Raw genomic sequence first — 24,113 nt, forward strand, 5'->3', positions numbered from 1 at the left:
GTTTTTGTTGATCAAAGCAGAGTAATAGGTCCGCTTTGTAGCCAGTAATGCATGTTTATTTTCTAAGACAGCATCACGCCACGCAAGGTGGAATACTTCTAATTTTGAACTACGCCATTTCCGTTCCAGGTAATCATTGAACCAAGGTGACTGTGTTTTGGGGGAGCGCGGCTTTAACACAGGAGGCGCAATCGTGTCGAGTGTTGTTTTGAGCACTGAGTTTAAACTATCCACAAGACTGTCTACTGATTGCCAAATGTGAAGCTAAGACATCAGGCAGTTGAGCTTTGAGTTCAGTCTTCGTTGAAGAGTTGATGCATTGGCGTAGTGATATACAAGGTTGTTGTTCCACTAAACACAGCAGCGAAACTGTAAACTTAATAAGTGAGTGATCAGAGACCACTGATGTAAGAGGCATAATGTCAATATTCATGACAGCAATACCATGCGTGAGAACCAAATCCAGGGTATTTCCACTAATGTGCATCGAGTCCTGAATGCATTGCCGAAATCCTAATGCACCCACAATTTCCATAAATGATTTACAGAGGGGATCAGAAGGCTTACTTATATGAACATTAAAGTCACCGATGATCAGAATGTTATCTGCACTCGTTGACAAGTTTGAGATGAACGCACCAAATTCATCTAAGAATTCAGAATATGGGCCAGGAAGCCTAATACAGTGACAAAGTAATACGGCTGATTTTTATTCTTCTGACCTTGGCAATGCGTAATATCCTGAACAGAGCGGAGAATCAGATGCTCAAACGAGTTATATTTGTGACCCCAACAACTAGTAAGCTAAACCTAGATTTATAAATAAGAGCAACGCCCCCGCCTTGCTTCCCATCATGGGGAACGTGACTAAATGTATATGCTGGTGGGCAGGCCTCATTTAAGGGGAGGTCAGCTGTAGGTTTAAGCCAGGTTTCACATAACCCAATCATACCTAAGTGATTATCAATAATTAGATCATTAATCAACAATGATTTTGAGGATAGTGATCTTATGTTAATGAGACCCAGACTAAGGACCTCAGTGAGGTTGACAGTTGAACTGTTTGGGTTTAGGGGTGGTTCCAGAGTAGCATATATAAGATGCCTAGAAGTAGGTTTAGGTTTGAGACATTCCACGCACGTTGTAGGTAGCAACCATTGGGCCATCCTCAATTTCATCATCATCCAATGTAGTAATGGGTATTAAGTTTGCAAAGCATATCTCTCTATGATTTTTATGTACACATCTATGGAAGCAGGCCACAGTCTCAACTTGTTGAATTTTCCTCCCTGGCAGATAAACTACACTATCACCATAGTGGATTTTCTGCACTAATTTCCACGCTAAGTTAATGGATTCCACAGCCACATTTGTCATAAGCCTTGCAGGGTCTCTAATCACCTGTTCCATGGCCTGCTGTAAATTCCTAATGTTACCCTCCTTGTAGAGCTCTATCTATGTTTGCATACATGATGGCGGTGCCTTCCCCAGTAGGGTGGAGGCCGTCCAGCATCAGCAAGCCACTGCGGCCCCAGAATGAAGGCCAGTTATCAATAAAGCTAAAGCCTTGCTGTCTACAAAATTGCGCCTGCCACCTATTTAATGATGTCAGCCTGCGAAATGCCTCATCAGTACCCCGGGAGGGGAGGGGACCAGAGACTATTAATCGATGCCGACACATCTTTCTGGCAAGGTCACAAGTCCTCTATATGTCCATTTTTGTAACCTCTGAGTGCTTCATCCTGACATCATTGGTGTCAATATGAATAACTATGTGACTATATCTCATGTCATGTTCCTTAGTCTGTCTTCCCTTCTGCAGCATCAGCACCCTAAGATGGGATGCAGTGTTGGGAGCTCTGGCTCCATGAATATATTTAACGTCAGCCAGTGTCTGTAACCTGACTTTGCAGGTGATAGAATCCCCTATCACTAAAGTCCAGCGTTTCGGCCTAGAGAAAGGAGTGGAAGTCACTCGTGGGCTCAGAGAATTCACATCGGGCAAATCCAAGGGGGAGAACGATTCACAGTTCGCAGTGGCGAGTGTGATCGGGGTACCACAACCGGGCACCAAGCCCTACAGGGCTTCCTCCACCTAGCCAAAGTCTGAAAGCCGTCCTCCACAGCCAGCGTTTCTAGGCTGATGCTAATTGGAATGCTAGCCGGCCCAACACTAACCTTGTCGTTGCAATAAAGGGGAGTTCCGAATTCTTCAACCTGGGCCCCATTTTTAGTGTTCTCAATAGTAATGAACTCAATAGTAAGATAGTTTACTAATGTTTTTGTCCAGAGTAAAAGGTAGAACCCAAAAACATCGAAACACAGAACCCAGGATGGAAAAACTCCAGAGCTCTCCATTAATGTTATGAGGTTTTGGTTCTTTGTTTTGTATGATTTTTAGTTTTGTTGAACAGCCATGCTAAAAAGAACATCTTGCTCGTGATGTAGTGGTGGACAGACATCAAACCTGAAACCACTTACCCCCTCGTTTATACACCACAAATTAAAATAAACAAAAAAGGAATCCAATGTTTATTGATTTTAAATGTATTTTTATTCATCAGTAACATTCTATAAAGAAATACATTCAGACAGTATGATACAGGACCTTTTACACAGTCTGCTGCAAAAACAAAATGACAATCTTATTTTATCTGTATGTTATCTGTGCAGAAGAGCTGCTGATTAATGACAATGTTCAACACTTCTAATATGAAAAAAAGAACAATTAAAAAAAATCTTAAATTTTGAGCTGATGTGAAGCTGGCACACACAAAAAAGTTAGAAAAGGGGAAACCACACCCCCAAAACCAGACAGCAAAAAGCACAGAAACCTTGTAAACAATAAAACAAAAGTTTAGTTTTACAAAACCACACGCATGGTTTTGGTCATATCAAATCCAGGGATAATATTTCACATTTCATCGCACTTTTTATAGAAAGTAAAGTGCACTTAATAGCTCTGGTCATCCCTTTTTGTAACAAAAGAATTTTGGAGGAGATCCATCCACCAGTACACATGAACAAGATGTTTCTGAGCATGGCTGTCTTACTGAATGGAAAAAACAAACAGTGAAGTGAAATGAAGCACAGGATTCCCTGATAAAAGCAGGAAGTGAAATGAAGAGAAAGATGAAGCATCTTAACTTACCTTCAGCTAATACAATTGCTTTTGTGGATGGATGAGTCTCACTTGCTGCATAAAGTGGAGCAACAGCAGCAGAGTAAGGATCAACCCAACATACAGCCCTTTAGGATTGTATGGATTACAGATGGAAAATCCGCTGGGAGCAATTGACTACCCACGTTTCTGCTGTATAACATGCCATCAGATGGCCGTGCCCAACTCCAGCTAAAAACATTGTTTATGCTTGATGTCATTTTGAATTTAGTGGCATGGTTAAGGTGGAGCTAAAGATCTCCCACCACCAGCCATAAGAGGGTCATGCACTTGTGTTGTCTGCTGTCCATCTTTTTTGACACTCTTCTGGTCTTAGGGTGACCAGATGTCCCACTTTGTTCCGAAAATTGGGCTTCAGTAAACTGAAGCCTGACTATAACAATAACAACACTGGAAACCATCTCAATTTCTGGAACAAAGTGGGACATTTGGTCGCCCTATGTGGTCCAGAGGCTGAAGTGGGACACAGCAGGAGCACATGATGTTAGTAGAGTTGAATACACACATACATTCCTCTCCAAAATACTGGAACATCAGTACCACAAGATGTGCTAGTTCACTGAAGATGTTTGGGTTTGAAGTAAAAACAAACGTTTTCTTATGAGACCAGGCAGTTATTGGAATTGAGCAACAAATATTGGAACAGATAAGCCTTAAGGTAATTACCATATTTTTAGATTTTATTGCCTCTTAGGGGTCGTTTCGGAGAGACCATTTTTTTATTTTTAAGTCTTGTTTTCAGAAGGTGAAATGCTGGTTAACTGGGTTGAGGTCTGGTGACTGACCTTCCACTTTCGTCCTCTGACGAAGTCCTCTTTTGAGCTGGTGAAGTGTTTTGGACTGTTTGACTTGGTCCTGGGTTCAAAACCCGCCACGCCCATTCCCTATATTGGATCTGCTGCAGTGGTCCCCATCAAAGAAATGAAAGCAAAAGAAATAAAGAACACTTCACAATGCTATGATAGTTGCGTCCGCCATGATGGGACTGTCTTTGTTGTAAAGCGATATGATTGTACATTTTGCAAAGTCAGGTAAGTTTGGTTCGTTTTTATTGAGCACGCTCAAAATTACTGCAATGTGATCCATGTCATATTACATCATAACAGCAAATGGCACGTCCTCACAGTGCTACATCGCATATAATCCCGGCACACTCACCCCGTGCAGAATACCGCAGTGATAAAGTTTCAGATTAATCATAGTTCCATAATGAATTCTGGTGAGACAGAGACTAGCTACCTGCTGTGAAAACCCTAAAAGGGAGCAGCCAAATGAAAAAAAAAAGAAAAAAAAAAATAAGTACAACCTCTAGGACTGCTATCCAGATTTCCAGGGGCGTGGCCAGCTGCTGACCCTGTGCTCACTTGTTTGTCAGTGTTTTTAAACTTATTTTAACATATATTCTTAAGCAATTCATCGGTTTAATGTGGATGACTTGTGAAAACTTCACCTCACACTGCACTTTATCGCAATGAAAATCGCGCTGCCGTGGATCTTTTTTTTTTTTTTTGTCTATCAGCGTTTGCGCAAGGGAACTGCCTCACAAGGCGGTAAGGCTTCCTCACCTACACCAGAAAACACCTTCTGCCACTTTGCTAACCTGGTGGGGCTCCTTCAGTATGTCTATCTGTGGACTGTCAGGAAATGTGATGGCCTCTTAAACATCTGGGGAAGAGGAAAAACCATGGATCAAGGGGAGGCGCGAGGCACCGACTCTGGAGATGCCGCAGCAGATTCCCGCTGCCTCTTATCAGTCTAACGTCCATTGGGTAAATAAAGTCAATGAACTTGCGCTAACTGTGACTGTGAATTTAGACAGAGCAACCTTGTGTGTCTGACGAAAACACGGCTTAAAGATCTTCACGATACACCGAGCCTGTCAGGCTGTACCGCTGTCAGAGCGGACAGGGACGAGCGCACTGCACACAAATCCATCGGACGGCCTGTGTTTGTGTTCGTGGATAACAGCTGGGCCACACGAGAGCAAGTGTGCACACCTGACTATGAGATACTGAGTGTATCTTTTAGACCATTTTATCTTCCTTGGGAGTTCAGACAGATCACCGTCATTCTTTCATACGTGCCCGGCCCAAATGACGACGCAGCAGGAGAGAGACCAGCAGAGAGCTGTAATAATGCACTCAGCCCCTCTGCTGACCAGCCCCTCTTTGTTCTGGGGGACTTTAACTCCTGTAATCTGTCTGACCACTTGCCCACCCTACAGCAATATGTAGACTGTCCCACACGTCTACATCGGACGCTTGATCGTTGCTATGGCAACGTCCCCAAGGCTTACAAAGTGGTATGCAGACCGCCTCTTGGAAAATATGACCACAATGTGGTCCGAGAAAAGTAAAGAGCAACTCAGAGACTGTTTTGATGAAACAAACTGGGACATTTTCTTTGAATCCTGTCAGGATGGAGATGAACTCACTGACACCATCACATCTTACATTAAGTTTTGTGAGGACAATGTGTCAGAGACTAAGACTGAGAAAACATTCCCAAATAACAAACCCTGGGTACCTAAACAATTGAAAATCTGTCTTAATGAAAAGAACGCTGCCTTCTCCTTCTGCTCTGGTAATGTGCAAGTAATGCAGGAAAGGAGTACAAGAATAAACTGGAAAATCAACATTTTAGTGGCAACATAAAACAAGCCTGGGAGGGTCTAAATACACAAATGGGCAAAACCAATAAGAAATGTGATACTCTTACAACCACGAATCAATGTTTTGTTGATGAGTTAAACCAGTTTTTCTGTAGATTTGATAAAGTGGATGACAAACAGGAATGTGATGAGATCTGTAAAGCACCCACAGCAGTCACTAGCCAAACAAGGCCACTGGCCCAGATGGCCTGAAAGCCTGTCTACTCAAAGAGTGTGCTCCTCAACTAAAAGCAGTCTTCTGGAGACTGTTTAATTCCCTCCTGGTCACAGGAGCGCCCAAATCTTCGAAATTCTATACCAAAAAAGCCGGGGGCCTGAAGACTTCCGGCCCTTTGCCATAACGTCCATATTATGCAATGGAGAGAGTTTGAGTTGACCTCCTGACCACAACAGTGGCCAGTGAACTAGACCCTCTGCAGTTTGCCTATAATAGGGACAGAGGTGCTGATGATGCTGTGTTGATCTTGCTAGATGTGATCTCAAAGTTTTGCTTGCCAAAGCATACGCTAGGGTTTTGTTCGTAGACTTCAGTGCAGCTTTTAACTATATGAAATTACATATTCTTCTGAAAAGGCTGGCTGATTTAAATATTGTAAAAGGCCTGATGCTCTGGATCAGAGACTTTCTCTCTTGTCACCCTCAAAGGGTCTATGCTAATTATATTCTGTCAGCAGAGCTCATCATAAGCACTGGCTGCCCACGGGGTAGTGTTCTTTCAACATTACTCTTCTCTATTTTTACAAATGAATTTGCAGTTAATGACACAAATTTTAAATTGATTAAACACGTGGATGACATGGCCCTCATCGGCCTGCTACAGGAATCTGACTCTTCTGGTGAAGCCTCCTATCTTGCCCACACTAACGCGCTTGAAGCTTGGTGTCTTGACAGCCACCTAGAAATCAATGTGTCTAAAACAAAGGAGCTTGTTGTTCACACAAAGCTAGAACTGACAGTGCAGCCAGTTTCACTTGATGGCCAGCTTGTTGAAACTGTGGAAACCTTTAAATATCTCTGTACAGTCCTCGACAGTCGTTTGAGCTTCTCTGAAAACACCGACTTTATCTTTAAGAAATGCTCACAGCGACTCAGTCTTCTTAGAAGATGAAGCTGTCTTGGTAGAGCTTGTGTATTCTGCACATATTGAGAGTGTTTTAACATCTCTGTGCTTGGTTTGGTCACTTGAGTTGCAAGTGTAAGGTCAAGCTAAACAGAATTGAGAAAATGACTGGGAAAATTGTGGGAAAATCCCAGAAGCCTCTGGCCCACATTTACAGTGACAGGATGAGGAGGAAAGCTCAGAGAGTCCTAGCAGACAGCTCTCATCCTCTGTCCTGTCAGTTTGAGCTCCTGAAGTCTGGGAGGCGCTACAGAGCCGCTCTGGCCAAAGGCTCTTTGAAAAAATCCTTCATACCAAATGCCATCGCCATCATGAACTCGACAAAGTGACCGACCTATAGACAGAACCTGAACAGCTCTACCTCTATGTTTTACTTATTTTACTCTATCTTATTTTACTTCTTCTTTTATTCCAATATTGACAATATTTTACCTCTGTTTTTATTGTGCTTATTATATGTTTTTATGTATGACAGTGTTTGTATTTTAGTGCTGTCTGTCTCCTGTCCTGGTGAGGCGAAGACAATTTTCCATCTCGGTGGACAATAAAGAATTATTCTATTCTATTCTGTATATCCTCTGCCGCTTCATTCAAGGAAGGAATAGCAGACTATGATGTGGGCAGAGATCGAAACGTACAAGCAGTCTTACTGTTCCTGTAGACTTCTGAATTCATTTTGCTGCCATCATGATGCCTGTCCAAGTGGTTTCCACCTCTTGCCCACAGACTACTAGGATAGACTCCAGCCCCCTACAAGATCATTGACCATGTCATTAGCTGTGTTTCCATTACAGATTCCATTAACTGATGGAATCTGATGACTGGGTTCTGTGTTTTCGCGGCAACTGTCATTCTAACGAAGCTCCTGTGAGGGCGGCAACTTCAAAGTAATGGCGAGGGAACATTAAGTCCTGCGAAATATTGCCATTTTTTTTAATCCAATGCGGTCATAACGTTCTCAAGTTCTCCATCTCTTACATCATCCACACATACCGCATGGTGTATTTTAGAATGTCATGTGACACTTTCTGTACATCATGTGACCTGTAATAACTGAAACAGTGCTTCCATTGCTGTTTTTCAAAATAAGCACCCCCCCCCCAACATTTTAAACAGTTTTAAAATATATTTTTAAAATCTCAAATCCAAACATCTTCAGTTCATAGCTGGTTGGGGGGAGGGGGGGGTATGCCTTGTTCCTTTTGGAGGGCACTGCACATACAGTATAAATCACAATAGAAATAAATGGTCATGCAACACACCATTATGGCACAGATGCAGAAAACTAATTAGCTGATCAAAAATTATTTCCACATTTTTTTCATGCCAGCCTTCAGAAATGACAGTTGGCCCAAAAGAGACCATTTGCTCCCATTTCTGGGGGTTAAATTTAGCACAAAGTATCTTTCAATCTGTTTGGTTTTCATTAATTTCTTTTTGGTTTCTCTTGCCATCCAAATGAAAAAACAAAATCTTATTCCCACGAAGCAACAAGTAAAAACAATGAAATATTTCCACACATACATTCAAATGTTGTATTGCATCATTATTTTGCATCGTGTTCTACTCTACACCGAAGCCAACGAGACACAATGATTTTGTAAAAAAAAAAAAAAAAAAAAGATACAAATAATAATTCTTTGCACGCTATTAAAAAGTCTTACATGTGTAACAGCTAAGAACGTTTATCATTAAATATATTCTAATTTTCCTATCAAAATAGCAATGAGTTGACGTGTAAGAAGCTGTAGGGGTTACGTAGGCACAGAAGCTTATTGCTGCCACTGAAATACTGCACCTTGATTTTTGACGTTATCGGCCGACCTTAGCATGGTTGTTTCCAGAAAAATGCACAAATTAAACCAGGACTTCGGGCACCAAAGAACAAAAAATACTTTTGTGGAAGACTACCTGCAGTGTTTTAATGTGAACAAGAATTGACATGGAGCTGGAAGTGCGTGTTGTTCTTTTAATTTGATATATTTAATAGGGACGCACCAATCCATAATTTTTCACTTCCGATCCGGTCTTGATACCTGAATTTGGATATCTGTGATACAGATACTTTTCCGATCCGATATCAGAGCTCTGTTTGCTTTAATATTATTATCATTATTGTTGATTTTATATGAGGATTTTCTTAAAAAGGAGACCTCAGTTCAGCTGTAATTTGCCAGAAGGTGTATCTAAGATGAAAACCTAGATTTGATGTTTTATTATTATTATTATTATTATTATTATTTTTATAGACTGTTATAGCCTTATTTTTATTGGCTTAAAGAGAAAAGACAGCACTCTTTCTCTGTCTGTCTCTCCTTCAATTTTCAATTTCAGTGGTGCTTTATTGATATGGGAGACATATGTTTACATTGTCAAAGCAAGTGTTAGAGTAAAAATTAAAAATTAAGTCCTCTGTCTCTCTCCCTGTCTGTCTCTCTCTCTCTCACTCTTTCTGTCTTGTTTGCTCTCTGTCTCTCCCTCTCCCTCCATCTCTCTCTTTTTCTTTCTCTCACTGTTTTCCTCCCTTTTTTCCCCCTTTCTGTTCGGCTCCTCCTCTTCGGCTGGACCCTGAGCTGGCTTTTCACAGCCTCGGGACAGTGAAGCAGCTAACTTTTTAGCACCCATTTTCAGCAACAATTCGGTTAATTTTTTGGAAAATCCGTGCTTGACGAACAGACAATTTGAACCAGAGAGCCAAACAGAAATTTGCAGCTAACCGCAGCTAGAACAGTGGGGAAGAGAGCTCTCTCAAACAGCCCGGCTTCAAAAACCTCCCTCTGCTCCTCCCACTCGGCAGTAAACAAGCAGAGAGCAAACAACAGCAGCTGAGAGGATTCAGAGTGACTCTTCTCCGGTATCAGAAAATGTCGTGGGTTGGATCGGTATTTTCCGATACATGAATTACGTCGGTATCGGATCGGTCCCATCCCTATTTAATATGATTGGGCTTAGAAGAAACCAACAGACACCGTGAAGAAACATTAACTTGGAGTATCTTCAGCAATGGCGTTGGCGTGACTGGTTTGTGGCAAACTGGATGCAAGTTAATGAGTCTGGAATTTCTACAGAAATGCTTTGACTGGAAGCCGATAATTCTGTTTTAACTTGTGGAGGCTGACGTTCCTTCAGCTAAACCCTGCTGTTGGTTTTGTCGTCAATAAAATGGTCTTGGAGTTAGAAAAACTGAAGCTCACGTTTTTAAAAACCTGTTTCCGCAGGTTTACGATGTATTAAGAACTATTTACTGTTTATTTTATGCATATCCTATGTAAATAAAGGTATCTACACATCTAATAAATGAACAAGTAGCTATTCAGTGATTCATTAATTACACAAAACATTTTACAGTTAATAAAAAAACAAAAATATTTTCTTAGTTCCAGTTTTTAAAAGTGAGGATTTACTAAAATGTCAACTGCACTGTTTGTTGGATAAAATAAGTCAAGAAGACGTCACTTGAGACTCACGAAACATTTCTATATGTAATTAAGCAAAAAAAAAAAAAAAAAAAAAACATGATTCAAGAGTGTTTCGTTAAAGTTCTCTAAATTAACAACAAAATACAAGCAAGTGAACACAGTGTGCTGGAGAGTAAAACTGCAAAACATTTACAATTTTCTAACTAAAAAATAGTTTGTTGGAATGTTCTGATTCACATTTCTTTGACTGGAGAACAAAAAGAGGCACTGGAATATTTGTGTTATTTTGGTTTAACAATAACAAAAGGCTCACAGGTTCTAAATATTTTTTTGCTGGGATGATGGCATTTATTACTGTTTGCAGGAAGGAAAATTCATTAAGATCACTCCACCTTTATGACTCACAGCAATGTCACTTTCATTTTGCTGAAGACATTTTGTTGTTGTGTTTTTAGCGCCTCTCCTGATGGACAAACGTTAATGCCACCTGCTATTTCCTTTTTTAAAGCCTTTTCTAAAAATTACTTTGCTATGAGAAAGCACTCGTTTGATGTTGGTGAGACCTAAATGTCCGTCTTGGGTCCATTTAGATCCCTCTGCAGAAAAGTTCACACCTGGAGTCTTCAGATATTTTTGTTTCCAGCTGAGCCTGAGAACCTTTTAAAGTACCCTTGCAGTGTATTAAAATGTCATTATTTATTACAATTACTGGCTGCTGCTCACATTTTTATGGTTCTGTTCACAACAACAAAATTATTAATATTATTTTTTTTTCTTTAAATCCAGTCCAATTATCCTTGGATGTGTATTGAGTTTTCTAGGTACAAGTAGGTTTTCCGTGAGAAACACCGCCTTCTTTAAATTGCTGAACAGTGTTAGCATCATGAAGTGTTAGAAAACGAAATAGTTTTTTCCTTAACTCTAAAACTATTGTGTAGTCATCAATGCATTAGTGCGTTCTATGATTGCTTACTTATTTCTGTTCATATGATTGAATTTCTACAGGGGTTATTTATTTTGTGCTATGCCCACATCTAAATCTGGCACAGGATTGACAAAGTAGTTTGTTAGGAAAAGTAAAAATAAAAACACTGGGCTATGTACCAATGATTTAAAAAAAAAAAAAAAAAAAAAAAAAAAAAATCGCTCACATCGCTGCCATTTTAATTTTTCCAATTTGTATTTTTCACAAAAGAAAATCCTTAAAGGTGAGTCGATCACGCAGAGGTTTGATAGGCTAAACACGAGTACCGTGTGATCAGGTTGGAAACACTTAAACGGCTTTATTTTTAATAATGGCCTCACAGAATCAGCTTGTCATTACAGAAATGACTGCGTGAGGTGAGGTCAGAATCCTGGTGAACAATCCTGGTATGAGAATTCTCTGCAGATGCTGATGTCCTGCTGCAATTCTGGTGATTGACACAAAAGATCTGTGTTGACTTTACCTGTATAGCATTTCTATTGGTCGACATACTTTATTATGGCCAGTTGTACCACATATGCACGTCTATTTGAGTCTTACGCTAATTGGCCAAAATATAGCCACATTTAATGTACTGTATGTCACATCTGTTCTAAAATGTGTCAGAGATTAAAAAAACAAACAAAAAACAAAACAAAACACAGAAATATAAGCTGTCACATTTATTTTTGAAATGTGCAACTGCAACAAGAAGCAAATTTAAACTGCTGCATTATTTATTTATAATGCAACCACTGCATTAGCAAGCAGAAGCCAACAGGCTAATTAACATTATTGTATGAGTTACAAAGAACAAGAGAAACTGCTTCTTGTCACCACTGAATAGACGAAAATTTCAAAGCGAAGTTAAACATGCATGTTTACCTCACTAAATATATATCATTTTGAAATGGCAATACTTTTTTTTTTTTTATGATTTTATAGTTAGCCTTACTTTTACCTGGCTGTGCTCATCTGCTGCAGTTCTGACTGTCCCAAAGGCAAACAAGTTCAGTGCACAGGACTAAGAAGGTTATTCCTAAGAAGGTTATTCCTTCTCTTTATGAAATGTGTGGTCTTTCAGTTTCAGAGCATGATTTAATAATTTCACTCATCTGCCAAGACCTAGCACATTGTTCTCATTCAGATATTAGTATTGTTTTACTTTGGTTGGTGTCTAACTTAGTGGTGCATTACCACTACCAGTATCTCCTTCAGATCAGTATGCAGGAACCACTTTCAGTTGTCAGGCATGTATAAAGTACCATCTTGTGCAGTAAACGATAATACAGTATAGTTTTGACATGTAAGTCACAGGACAACTCAAAGTTAAAATCACAACTTACAGATCAGAAAATCCATCTTATCCAGCCCAGGAAAAATCTACACAGGTCTCACGTATGAATCGTTGTAATTCCAGGAAGGATACCAGTTTTGTGCAGTTTGATATACACAGATCTGCAGGGAATTCTCATGAAGAAGCCGTCTCACTGTGGTCTGTCACTTTTGTCAAAAGTACTGTGAACAAAGTTCAACATGGGCTTGGGTAAAACAATGGAAAATTATTCACCCTACTGATACACCTGCTTTCTTTCGTAGCATCTTTGTTACGCGCGTGCGTGTGTGTGAAGGGTTGAAGGAGGCAATGCGAGAGGAGGCCAAGTAGTTTCGATTATCGATGCACCACAGTTAGTGGTCCACCTGCTGTACCGATCAAGTACTAGTTACACATACTGACAAATGCATAACTGGACAATGAAATCACAGAGGGCGTGTCGCTGGATCAAAGTCCCACCTTTTCCATTGAGGTTTTAGAAATTCTAAATTGTCTGCTGGATGAAGTATGTTGTTTGGTTTAGTGACCCGCCTATTTTACTAATCAGATGGTTACGTTCACTGAGAACATTCACGACAGCCCATTTAGGATCAATCTAACCTTAAGCCAAGATTAAAAGAAAGAAGAGTGCAGTGACTTCATAAAACTCTTACCGCATCGATAACGCATCAAAGTGACGCTCGTCATCATAATTTTAACCAAATCTTCTCCAAAGAGCACTGTACTCGAGTCCCCTTTTCACAATCACTCATACCAGTAAAAAAAAAAAAAAAACGCACAGTTAGTGTGCACACTGACACTGAAAACTAAACTCGGATGAGTCAGGCGGCAGGTGGCTCCACAGTGTGGGGTCTTCACCGTAGACACGCCGTTAAGACTTGCCTGCGCTGGCCACAAATGGGGCTGAGCCGAACAGGTCCTCTGGTGGGAGGGGCTTGGCAGGGGCGGTGGCAGGCGGCACTCTGTCTGTTTCCACACTGGATGCTCTTTCCACCGGCTTTTCTGTACATAGAAGAGACAGAACATCAATAGTGATGCCCTGCTTTATTACACAAAAACTACCTTTAAGGTCAGTGTTATCTTTTAAATGTTTCTTTAACTTGCTGAGACTGAAAAATAAAGAAGAGTGACAGTAAACGTGACATGAGGAGCCACTTGCTTGTTCTGAGCAGGTCAAACTCCCGGTTGATCAGCTCCTCCTCCGTCATTTTAGAGAAGTTGTCCTCGCCAAAGGGGTTCCAGCCTGACATGTCGGGGGGGTTGCTGATGGCCCTGTTGCAGCTCTGAGACGACGCGCTGGCGTCTGTGGCAAACAAAGGGTGTCTACTGCAGACACAAAATATCAAAAACATACTCTGGTGACAATGAGACGGTATGAAATAGATGGTAAGAAATCAGAAAGACACTTCACAGGAACAACTTGAAGTTTAGCAGAAGACAAATAAATATGCCAAAGTATTTTAAAAAGCAAGAGGGAAGAGATTTATTGTCCATTCAAGAACTGAGACTCAGCCGACTGTATCAGATCTGTCAGCTTTGCACAGACACTTGTTACAAGTCAAAACATCTTGTTTTCATGTTTAAAAAAATGGAACAAGTGAAAATTCACCCAAAATTTCTTGAAATCAGGCTTTAAAATCTGCTGAGAAAACTCATTTATATTAGGACGTTTTACATATTTTACAAATAACAGCAGCTAAGAAATCTTACGGACTAAAATACATCAATAAAAATTGTTGTTTCATCTGAGACAAGACTCAAAAAGCTGTTTCCAAGATGATCACTTAAGATTTTTAAGATGTATTGTTTAAAAACAAGTCCTCACATCTCACTGAAATTATACTTAAGTGATTCTGTCTTGAGTAGATTAGACACTTTGATTCAACTAGAGTCATCAGGAGATGACATGTCCACCCGGTCCCCATAAACCAGTAACACACTTGCATAAAATGCTGATATGTATGTACAGATGTGATCACATGAGGGCTGGACAGCAAGGTCTGTCTGTGTGCAAGGTCCCCGTGCACACAGCACTGGGAGGGACCTGTCAGCTGATCGCAGCACACTGACAGTTGGATGATGGCTCAGTGCAGACATTACAAACACAGAAACCACCGCCAGGACAAGTGTATAAACAATTACGACAATGCCTACATACACAATTACATAACAAATAACGAAAATGAATGACCACATAACACAGAGACACGTTGGTCTGGGCGCTGAACAGACAGGGGGGCGTGTCCGGCCACAGCCACTGCTGTTGCGATCTGTGCTCCTGGATGTCCCAGCTGGAGAACACGTACCGTGTTTTGAATAGGGAAGGGTATTGATAAGATTTTATTGATTTCGGTACCATTATTGATTCTGCTTAGCGATCCGATTCCTTATCAATTCCCTTATCAATACCTCTTGTGAATTTTCTGTGTACTGAAAGTAGGTTTCACAGGTTTTCTATGTCAACAACATTTTATTGAGTCTTAAAGTAAATAAATATGAAATTGGTCACTGGATCTTTGATCTCTGGACATAAATAGAAACAAACAAAATCTGTAGTTTTTGTCAAAAGCATTTTCTTTCAGACATTATTTGCATGAATGTCATTCCATATCTCTGAACTGAGCTCTTGCAGCTGGCTGTGCTGCACATCAGGATGCAATTCATAAAGAATGCAGGACATCTCATTTTGGGAGGAAAAAAACGTTTTAGTCGATTGTAGTTTATTGCCTGTATTACGGCGTTTGGAAAGAGGTGTCATTTTATTTAAAGTGGCAATTCGGTTTGAAGTTATTAATTCCGACCGGACTCTGTCTCGGCAGAGAACGGCGCAGCGTTTGGAGCTGTGCGAATGGAACGGAGGATGATTCTTGTTTCTTGACTGCAACAAGACAAGAGTCCCAGTAAGTGACTTTATTCCACACAAAAGTGGCTCGCGATTGACATATTTTAATGGCTTTGAGGGGGGTTAACAGACTTGCCACTTCTGAAGAGCAGCGACTCAAAGAACCAATGAGCCAGTGGATAAAAGTAGTGCTTCATTGGTTCACAGTTCAAAGTGGAGTCGCGCTGCAGAAACGGTTGATTACAGAGTCGCTGCAGGGTCTGTAATCAATGTAGAGGAATTATCATTTTCCTGACAAACACCCTCAAAACAACGGCCGCTCTGGAGGACTGATAGGGGAATCATTAAGCAAAAAGATTAGTGATATCAGTGGATCAAATCATTTCTTAATGATTCCCGAAAAGAACCAGCTCTCGATACCCAACCCTAGTTTTTAAGGACATGAACTTAAAACATTCCTCTGTGAAGTGCGTGTCTCTGCCTGCTGTCCTCAAGTGGAAATATATAAAACATCTTTTGCCTTTGCGCTGGGCTGCAGCAGCTGCAAACAGTGCACCTCAGCCATGTCCTTGTTGATTTCAGGCATTTCTCCGCACCATTTACAGTCCAGTGATGGTAGCGCAGTGGTAAAGTTTCTGGTTGGTAATCAGAGCTTTTGTAAATTGCAGGTTTGAATCCTGTGGGTGGCATGTATTTTTCTTTTTTGTTTTTCACAGCAGCTGCACGATGTGGTTACACATGCTCCAGTTCACACTGTGTTCCTGCTGCGCCGGTTTCATGCACGCTCATGCACGATACCACCACGTGCACAAAACCGTTAGAGCAGGTTCGTTCACGCCTGCCCGTCGGCTCAATGTTTTAGTGGCTCACTCATACAAGCTGTTCTGCCGTGATTCGCCCTGATTTGTACTATGTGTGAAGGGGTCCTTAAGAAGGTATCCGATTTCAGTGGAAAAACAGGAATTATTCCACCCCTTTATTCTAAATGTATGTAAGGCAGCATGTTTATTAATTATCTTTTTTTTTCTTTTTCCCCTGTCTGCATATATAGTAATGGTATATGCCACACTGGCAGAACCATTTATGAACATTAATACCCATATATGCAATTTATTCTTGCAAGACAGAAGGTATGTAGTGCGTGAGTGAATGTGGTGTGTGTGTGTGACCCCCATCCGTCCTTCCCGATCAACCTACAACATCCTACTCAAAGCCAACGGACAACTTCTATCAGGAAGGGCCGACCACCAAAACAACACAAAGACAGACAAGAACGAGAGACAAGTGGTGAAGACAATAAATGTGACGTGAGACACAGGAGACAGGGCCCTAACCATACAACATACCATGACAAATAACCACACATGAACAAACAGTGACAGTCTGTTGTCTAATTAGTGAGCATCCATACCCTAATCTAGAACACCGTAGTGTTAATCCCCTTAAGAACACCCAAAAACCGAATTGTGGTGACTGCCACAAACACGCAACCATCCACACACAGAGACCCAGATCACAGCTAAATATCTGATCACTACTGTGGCAGTGTGTTGGGCCAAGACAAGAGTACAGAACCTTACCATATGACATGGACCACTCCGGCACGTCAGAAGCCACGCGGCCGGCCGCGAGCACCGACTGACGTGGGTCCAGGACGCAGGGCCCCGGAGGAACGGGGCAGCGGAAGGGCATAGGGGTCAGGAAAGGCAGCCCCCAGAGCCACCGGGCAGCACAGCAAACTAACAGGGGAGCGGCCCGACGGCGCCGGAACGCACCCCCGACACCACCCCTCCCACGAAGGCACGAAGAGCAGGCCCATACACAAGGGAAGCGCACAGGGCACCGGCACAGACCCACCAATAGGGAGAGCCCAGAACCACACCACCAGGGCCACGGCCCCAGAGGGCGGGAGGAAGCAGCGGCAAGGACAGGGGGCAAAGGAGCCACCGCAACCAGATCCAAAGCACAAGGTAGGGACCACCGAGCCATACGAGGGCGGGGCCCGGCCCCCAGACAAGAGGTGAGGCCCAACCCCGGGGGGCCAGGAAGAGCACAAGGCCCCCAGACAGCCAGGCTGCCCAGCGCAACCAGCAGGGCCCCCCAACCCACCCCGGATCCCACCCCAAACACCAAAGCCCATGACCAGGAGACCGCCCGAGCGAGAGCGGGGCCCATCCTGCAGAGACCACTGCCCCCATCCCCCCAGCAGCCACCTACCCCCCAGTGCCAACACCCGCGCCCCACCGCCACCACCCATCCCCACAACAGGCTGTGGGACCCCAGGCCCCACAGGCCCAGAGCAGGGCCACGGGACCACGGCAGAATCGGCGAGGCAGACCCCCCCACCCCAGAGCCCCAGACATCCACAGCCACCTGGGGCCAACCCCACACGCCACACTCACCCTACCTACCAACCCCACCGTAGTTGTTACAATTAATCTCCCTTGCTGTGTACGACCCCCTAAGTGTGCAAAGATAAAGTTCAAGTTTATTTGCCATTTGCAGTATTAAAACCACATTGGAAAAATGGTGCAAGGAACTTTTAAGGGCACTAGCAAGACATACACAAACAATAAAAAGACATAAAAGAACATAAAAAAAGCCATAAAAACAACAAGGCCACAAAATAATTTAAGATACATTTAAAACTAATCAAAGAGTGTTGATTATTGCCACGGCTTGTGGGAAGAAACTTTTTCTATAATGTGATGTCCCACATCTAATAGACCGATAGCGTCTACCCAAAGGAAGAAGCTCAAACAGGTCCCTGGCAGGATGCAGGAGATCTTTAGTAATAGCCAAAGACCAGGACTTAAACCTTTTTTTGTAAATGTCCTCCAGGACAGACAGTTCCACACCAATAGTTTTACTGGCTGAACGAACCACTCTATTCAAAGCCTTCCTTTCTTTAGCAGTGGCATTTCCAAACCATGCAGTTATAGCGTTTGTAAGAAGACTTTCAATGCAGCTGTGATAAAAATTTAAGAGAATATTCTTGTTCAGAGTAAATTGTTTCAGCTTGCATACAAAAAAAAGCCACTGTCGAGACTTTTTAACAATTCCATTGGTGTTATAATTCCAGCTCAAGTCATCAGATAAAAACAATCCCAGAAATTTACAGTTTTCAACAGTTTTCACCTCAGCGCCATTTAATATGATGGGAGCACAAGATCTATTTTTACTGAAGTCAACAACCAACTCAAAAGTTTTTGCAGTATTCAACTTCAAATTGTTTTCCTCGCGCCAGGAAACCACATTTTGCAGGACAGAACAGTTGTAAGTGTACAAAGTGTACAACAATGGGCTTAAAATACAACCTTGTGGTGAGCCAGTATTAACAATAACTTCATCAGAGACACAGCCACTGATGTTGACTCTTTGTGGTCTTCCAGTTAAAAAACTAAAAATCCATTTGCAAACAGCATCACTCAAACCCAGAAGTCTCAGTTTATGGATGAGCCTTGTAGGGACAAGAGAATTAAAAGCAGAGCTATAGTCAATAAAAAGCATTCTAGCCTGGGATTTTTCCTTGTCCAGATGTTTGTACACTGAGTTAAGATATAAAGTGATAAAGTGTTGCATTAAAAGCAGGGCAAGAGACGGCAGGTGGCAGACTGCCGTGGGTAGCCACGGCACACCACTGTGCCACAGCCTGCCCTGCAAACCCACCACCGCCTAGTGACCCCGACTCTAAATTGGTGAAGGTGTTTACTAAACACGTAGGAGTAAGGTGTGTGCATTAAAATTGCAAGGCAGGAGTGGCAGATGGAGATCGCAGTGGAAGGCTGCAGCGCACAGCTGCACCACAGACTACCCCGCAAATCTATGTGAACCCTACAATGTGGTACTTACAACCCAATATGGTGTGAGTGCTGGTGCTAACCTGGTGAAGTGCATTAAAAGGGTGTGACATGTGAGGCCCAACCCCAAGCAGCAGGCGGAAGGAGAGGCGCAGTGAGGGGAGGAGGCCACATACACCGGCCTCACTGGGCCCCCAGCCCAACCCCAGATCCGGCAGAGGTGCAAGGGAAACCACGGGACAGGGGGAGGCGGGCAGCCCCGGAGGAGCACCGGAGGCCAGCGAGGAGCAAACCAACGGGGGGGACAGGGGGCCAGGGAGCCGCAGATGGACGGGCCACCCCGCCTGGAGGTCCCCAAACCAGGGAAGGTGCACGATGGGACCACGGAGCAGCAGGGGCAGCCGAGGAGCCGAGGGAGGACATCCGGGCCCCACAAACCTGGAGGGAGAGGCCGGGGCACGGGGGGCCATGTACACCTGAGCCCCGGGGAGAGGCACCACCCCCTGCCCAGGCACCGGACCCCACAAACGGCAGAGCAGACAGACCCAACTGAAAAAAGGAACGATGGCCGCCAAACTCCCACCCCCCCCCCCCACCACCACCCCCACCTCCGATGGGATCAGAAGCCCCGCGGTGCGGCACCCGGGTCCCCATCGGCGGGCCAGCCAGCTGCCTAGCCCCCCCCAGGCACAGAGGCGCACCCACGCCCCGCAAGGGAGGAGCCGAAGGGAGCGCGGGCCAGCATACGACCCAACCCCCCCAGAATCCCACGGCGCCAACCGTCAGCACCGGGAAGCAAACCCCCCACCCCCAACCCCAAATCCCACAGCAACTCCAGGACCCAACACCCGGACACCAAACCATCCCCACACAGCCAGGCCGCACAGCCCCACCGCACCGGAGGGGCCAGCCACTCTAAAAGACAATGTCTCTCCTCCACCAATTCAATCATATTCAAGAGAAAAAAGAAGAAGAAAAAAAACACACACACACAGTATCAGTCTCTGACAACAAGAGTACCCCAAAGAACTGTAACCTGGATCAGCAGCACAAGAGAGAGAAAAGTCAGTAGGTCAACAATAATAGGAACAAATCATAATCTAATATTATTACAGTACAGGTACAAAAGTAGCATTCCCTAACAGGCAAAAAGAAAAGAAAAGTATATATATATTTTTTATATTAGCCCTCCAAATTCAAATTTAATGAATAAATAAATAAGGACCATGTTTCATTAAATTTTGGTAATTGGTTTTTTGACAAAGCGGCTATTTTTTCCCATCGATATATATTCGATAAGGAGGTTTGACCAATGTTTAATATTGATTGATTGTTTATTTTTCTAATTCAGCAAAACTGTTTTTTTTTGGCAATAGTCAGTGCTACAAGTATAGTTTTAGATTGTTTAGTTGGCAGTTCAATAACTGTCGTGTCTAAGTAAACATAAAGTAAACATAATTACTAGTAAGTAAACATAAATTAGGAGATAAGGGAATTCTATATCCCAAGATAGAGGACAATTTTTCTGTGACTTTTGACCAAAAACATTGGACAGGTGTGCAGAGCCAAAGGGCATGATAATAGGTATTAATTATCTTCAAGAATTCATCATGAAAAAAATTGCAGGCCAACATGCAGTTTAAAATTTTTTATATATTACATTACATATGTAATCTAAGGTCTTTGACCCAGTTCTAACACCAAAACAGTTTGTGCACATGAATAAAAATGTATATAGAAAACTTTTAGAAATTCTAAAAATGCATTTCATATTTCATTATTAGAGTCAAATTGTAAACAGTGTTCCAGACAAATGCATGTCTCACATTCAAAAAGGTGAGATTGTTCTGAACATTTCGATGTGCAACACATGGACATTATACCATATGCAATAACCTTAAAAGAGATATTACTGAAGGCATGGTAAAAAACTGATAAAATGTCCTTGGACCTCAGAGGGTTAAAAGGTGAAAGCTCTCATTATATTTACTTAATACTTTGAAGGTTCTAATTTAACTTTCTTGGCTTGGATATATGTTCTGTTAACTCAAAATATTTACAGTCTGTCACCTTGGGTTGGCGTATGAGGGATCCACAGGAGACGGGCCTCCAATCTGACCGGCTCCGGTTGCAGGGCCAGGCGTGGCAACGCTGTAGGAACCCAGGGAAATCTGGAACTCAAGAGGGGAGGACAGATAGGGGGGAGGCTGCTGAGCGGGGTGGTGCTGTTGTGTTTGATGATGCTGCTGCTGGACAAAAGCCTGTTGGTACTGGTGCAGCTGCATGGGAAGGAAGAGAGGAAGAAAAGGGTGGAAGGGAAAGAGGGACGGAACTTTGATTTCATGGTGCACAGCGATGACAACACAATGATGAAATGTTGTTAGAGATCAATTCTGGATTTGGTAAGCTGGGAGAACAGTGGAGGGGAGGGATGAGGGAACCAAAGTCAAACAGTGTGTACAACACCAAACGTGGATTCAATTATTTTCTCAGTTACTCAAAACCTACAAGGTAAAGTGAATATTGTGGCCAACGCCAAACAGGAGGTCTGGAGTTCTTTCAGGTCTTTGCACACTGAGGAAGGGCGCTGCCCAAAATGTGTGTCTTTTAAAAACTATTTACTGTACTATTTAAGTACTGGAACATAATCCTTGTTATTTGTGTTGGATTTGAAGAAACTGGGATTAAACACCCAGAATTTACCACTGAAGAAGAAGAAGAATCAATTCCAATGCTGACATCAAGGTTGATGCTCATCACTAGATACCGTAGTGTGAAGCGGATGAGCTTCTACAACTCAACATAGATGAGATACCATGCATTCCAGTCCACCTCAGCTCAAGTATTTTTATTAAGTATTTTGTCCAAGAACACAGCTGGATAGCTTGACTAGGAATCAAACCCAAGTCTACATATTGGTAGTCTAACTCCTATCACGTGTCTCCTCTTCAGTGGGACAGGAGTTAGACTACCAATATGTAGACCTGGATTTCTTTCCTGGTCAAGCTACCTGTTCGTGTCCTTGGATAAGACACTTCATTTGCATTGTCTCAGTCCACCCAATTATAAACAGGCACCCGTCTTGGCTGTGGAAGTAACCCAATGATGGTGTGAGGTCCTGTCCAGGTGGAGCTGGAGCTATGACCAGCAGTACCAATGAGCCTCAAACTGTCAAGGACTTACTTCCTTTCTTAAACTCCTATCCCACAGAGTTTAACATTTTTGCTTTCATAATTAACATGTTGGATCTAAACCTAAAACATTCCACGTGAAGCTCGTGGAAAGAGGAACCGACCAAAACATTTAGAAATCTGTGTTCTCTTCTCTAAACCACTTCATATGTCAATATGCAGCAGAAAAAGCTGCTTGATTTCTCTGTTGGCTCCCCTCGTGGCATTGCTCAGACAAGCCTCTGAAATAAAACAGATGGTGAGCACTCAGTGAGAAACGAGCTAAAATGACACCACCCCAGCAGAATACACATGGAGGACCTGAGTTTGCGGTACTTTGATGCGGTTGTTACATAAATACTACTTTTCAGAATACTTGGGTAGCGTTAGTAGGCAGCTCAAGCGTCTGCTTCGAATGCTGTTTGGCACGGAAAAGATTCAGCTGAAGAGGACTGGCTGCCAGGGTTTGGAACATGGAGAGCAATGATTGGCCACTCTGACATTAAATGGAATAATCCCCTCTGTGTCATTCCATGCTGCGTGTCCATGTGTTTCACAATCGTCTGCTGGGTCTATTTTCTGCAGTATTGGTGGGAAGCTTGATTCTATGTGAACTGCATGTAAGTTATGCTTCTGTAGGGATGTAAAACATTGCACTGCAGTGTCAGGGCCAGGTTCAAGCCTGGGAAAGAACTCACCATGGCTGCGTACTGAGCCTGAGCAACCTGCTGCTGGTACATCGGCTGCATCATCAACTGCTGCTGCTGCAGCTGGAGGGACTGCTGCACAGCCTGCTGGTACTGAGGACGACATGCAGGAACCGCAGTCAGACAAATAACTTTATCCGACAGTCATAAAGTGCACACGTGTGTCTGTGCCGGAAATAACTGCATGTTACACTCAGGATATAAATAACACCAATAAAATGCCTCATTTTAGTCAGAGATGATTGATTGTAATTTGTAATAAAAGGTGGCAGGAGTGATTTGTGACCAAAGAATATCAGCAAGAGTGAAGGGGAAAGTTTACAAAACAGTAGTGAGACCAGCTATGTTGTATGGTTTAGAGACAGTGGCACTAACAAAAAGACAGGAGGCAGAGCTGGAGGTGGCAGAGCTGAAGATGCTTTGATTCTCTTTAGGAGTGATGAGGATGGACAGGATGAGGAATGAACATAGAGGGACAGCTCAGGTGGGACGGTTTGGAGACAAAGTCAGAGAGGTGAGATTGAGATGGTTTGGACATGTGCAGAGGAGGGACCCAGGGTATATAGGGAGAAGGATGCTGAGGATGGAGCCACCAGGCAGGAGGAGAAGAGGGAGACCAAAGAGGAGGTTCATGGATGTGCTGAGAGAGGACATGCAGGTGGTTGGTGTGACAGAGGAAGATACAGAGGACAGGGTGAGATGGAAACGATTGATCTGCTGTGGCGACCCCTAACGGGAACAGCCGAAAGACAAAGAAGAATAAAAGTTATATAGCAAAAATTTCACAATCAAATAACCAGCTGTTTTTTTGTGATTAATTCGCTGATTTTTTTTAATGATACAAACATTCACTTTCAAAAAGCTCCACAACCAGCAAATGTTTGGTCAATGTTCTTGATAAGT

At 42.8% G+C, this 24,113-nt stretch overlaps 1 protein-coding gene and 1 long non-coding RNA gene across 2 annotated transcripts in view; one reads left to right on the forward strand and one right to left on the reverse strand.

Annotated features, from left to right (window-relative positions):
• Nucleotides 1–24,113, reverse strand: part of bmp2k (BMP2 inducible kinase) — a 127,064-nt gene that overhangs the window by 9,351 nt on the left and 93,600 nt on the right. The window contains 4 exon segments of the mRNA XM_034171198.1: nucleotides 13,574–13,693; nucleotides 13,851–14,017; nucleotides 21,404–21,612; nucleotides 23,202–23,303. Of these exon segments, the coding sequence (XP_034027089.1) occupies nucleotides 13,574–13,693; nucleotides 13,851–14,017; nucleotides 21,404–21,612; nucleotides 23,202–23,303 (598 nt within the window).
• Nucleotides 3,175–23,554, forward strand: LOC117511201. The gene is made up of 3 exons (XR_004560908.1): nucleotides 3,175–3,761; nucleotides 16,814–16,817; nucleotides 23,543–23,554. It is a non-coding gene; the product is annotated as an uncharacterized LOC117511201 (long non-coding RNA).

Source organism: Thalassophryne amazonica, chromosome 5 (genome assembly GCF_902500255.1).
Source record: "Thalassophryne amazonica chromosome 5, fThaAma1.1, whole genome shotgun sequence".
Taxonomy (NCBI): domain Eukaryota; kingdom Metazoa; phylum Chordata; class Actinopteri; order Batrachoidiformes; family Batrachoididae; genus Thalassophryne; species Thalassophryne amazonica.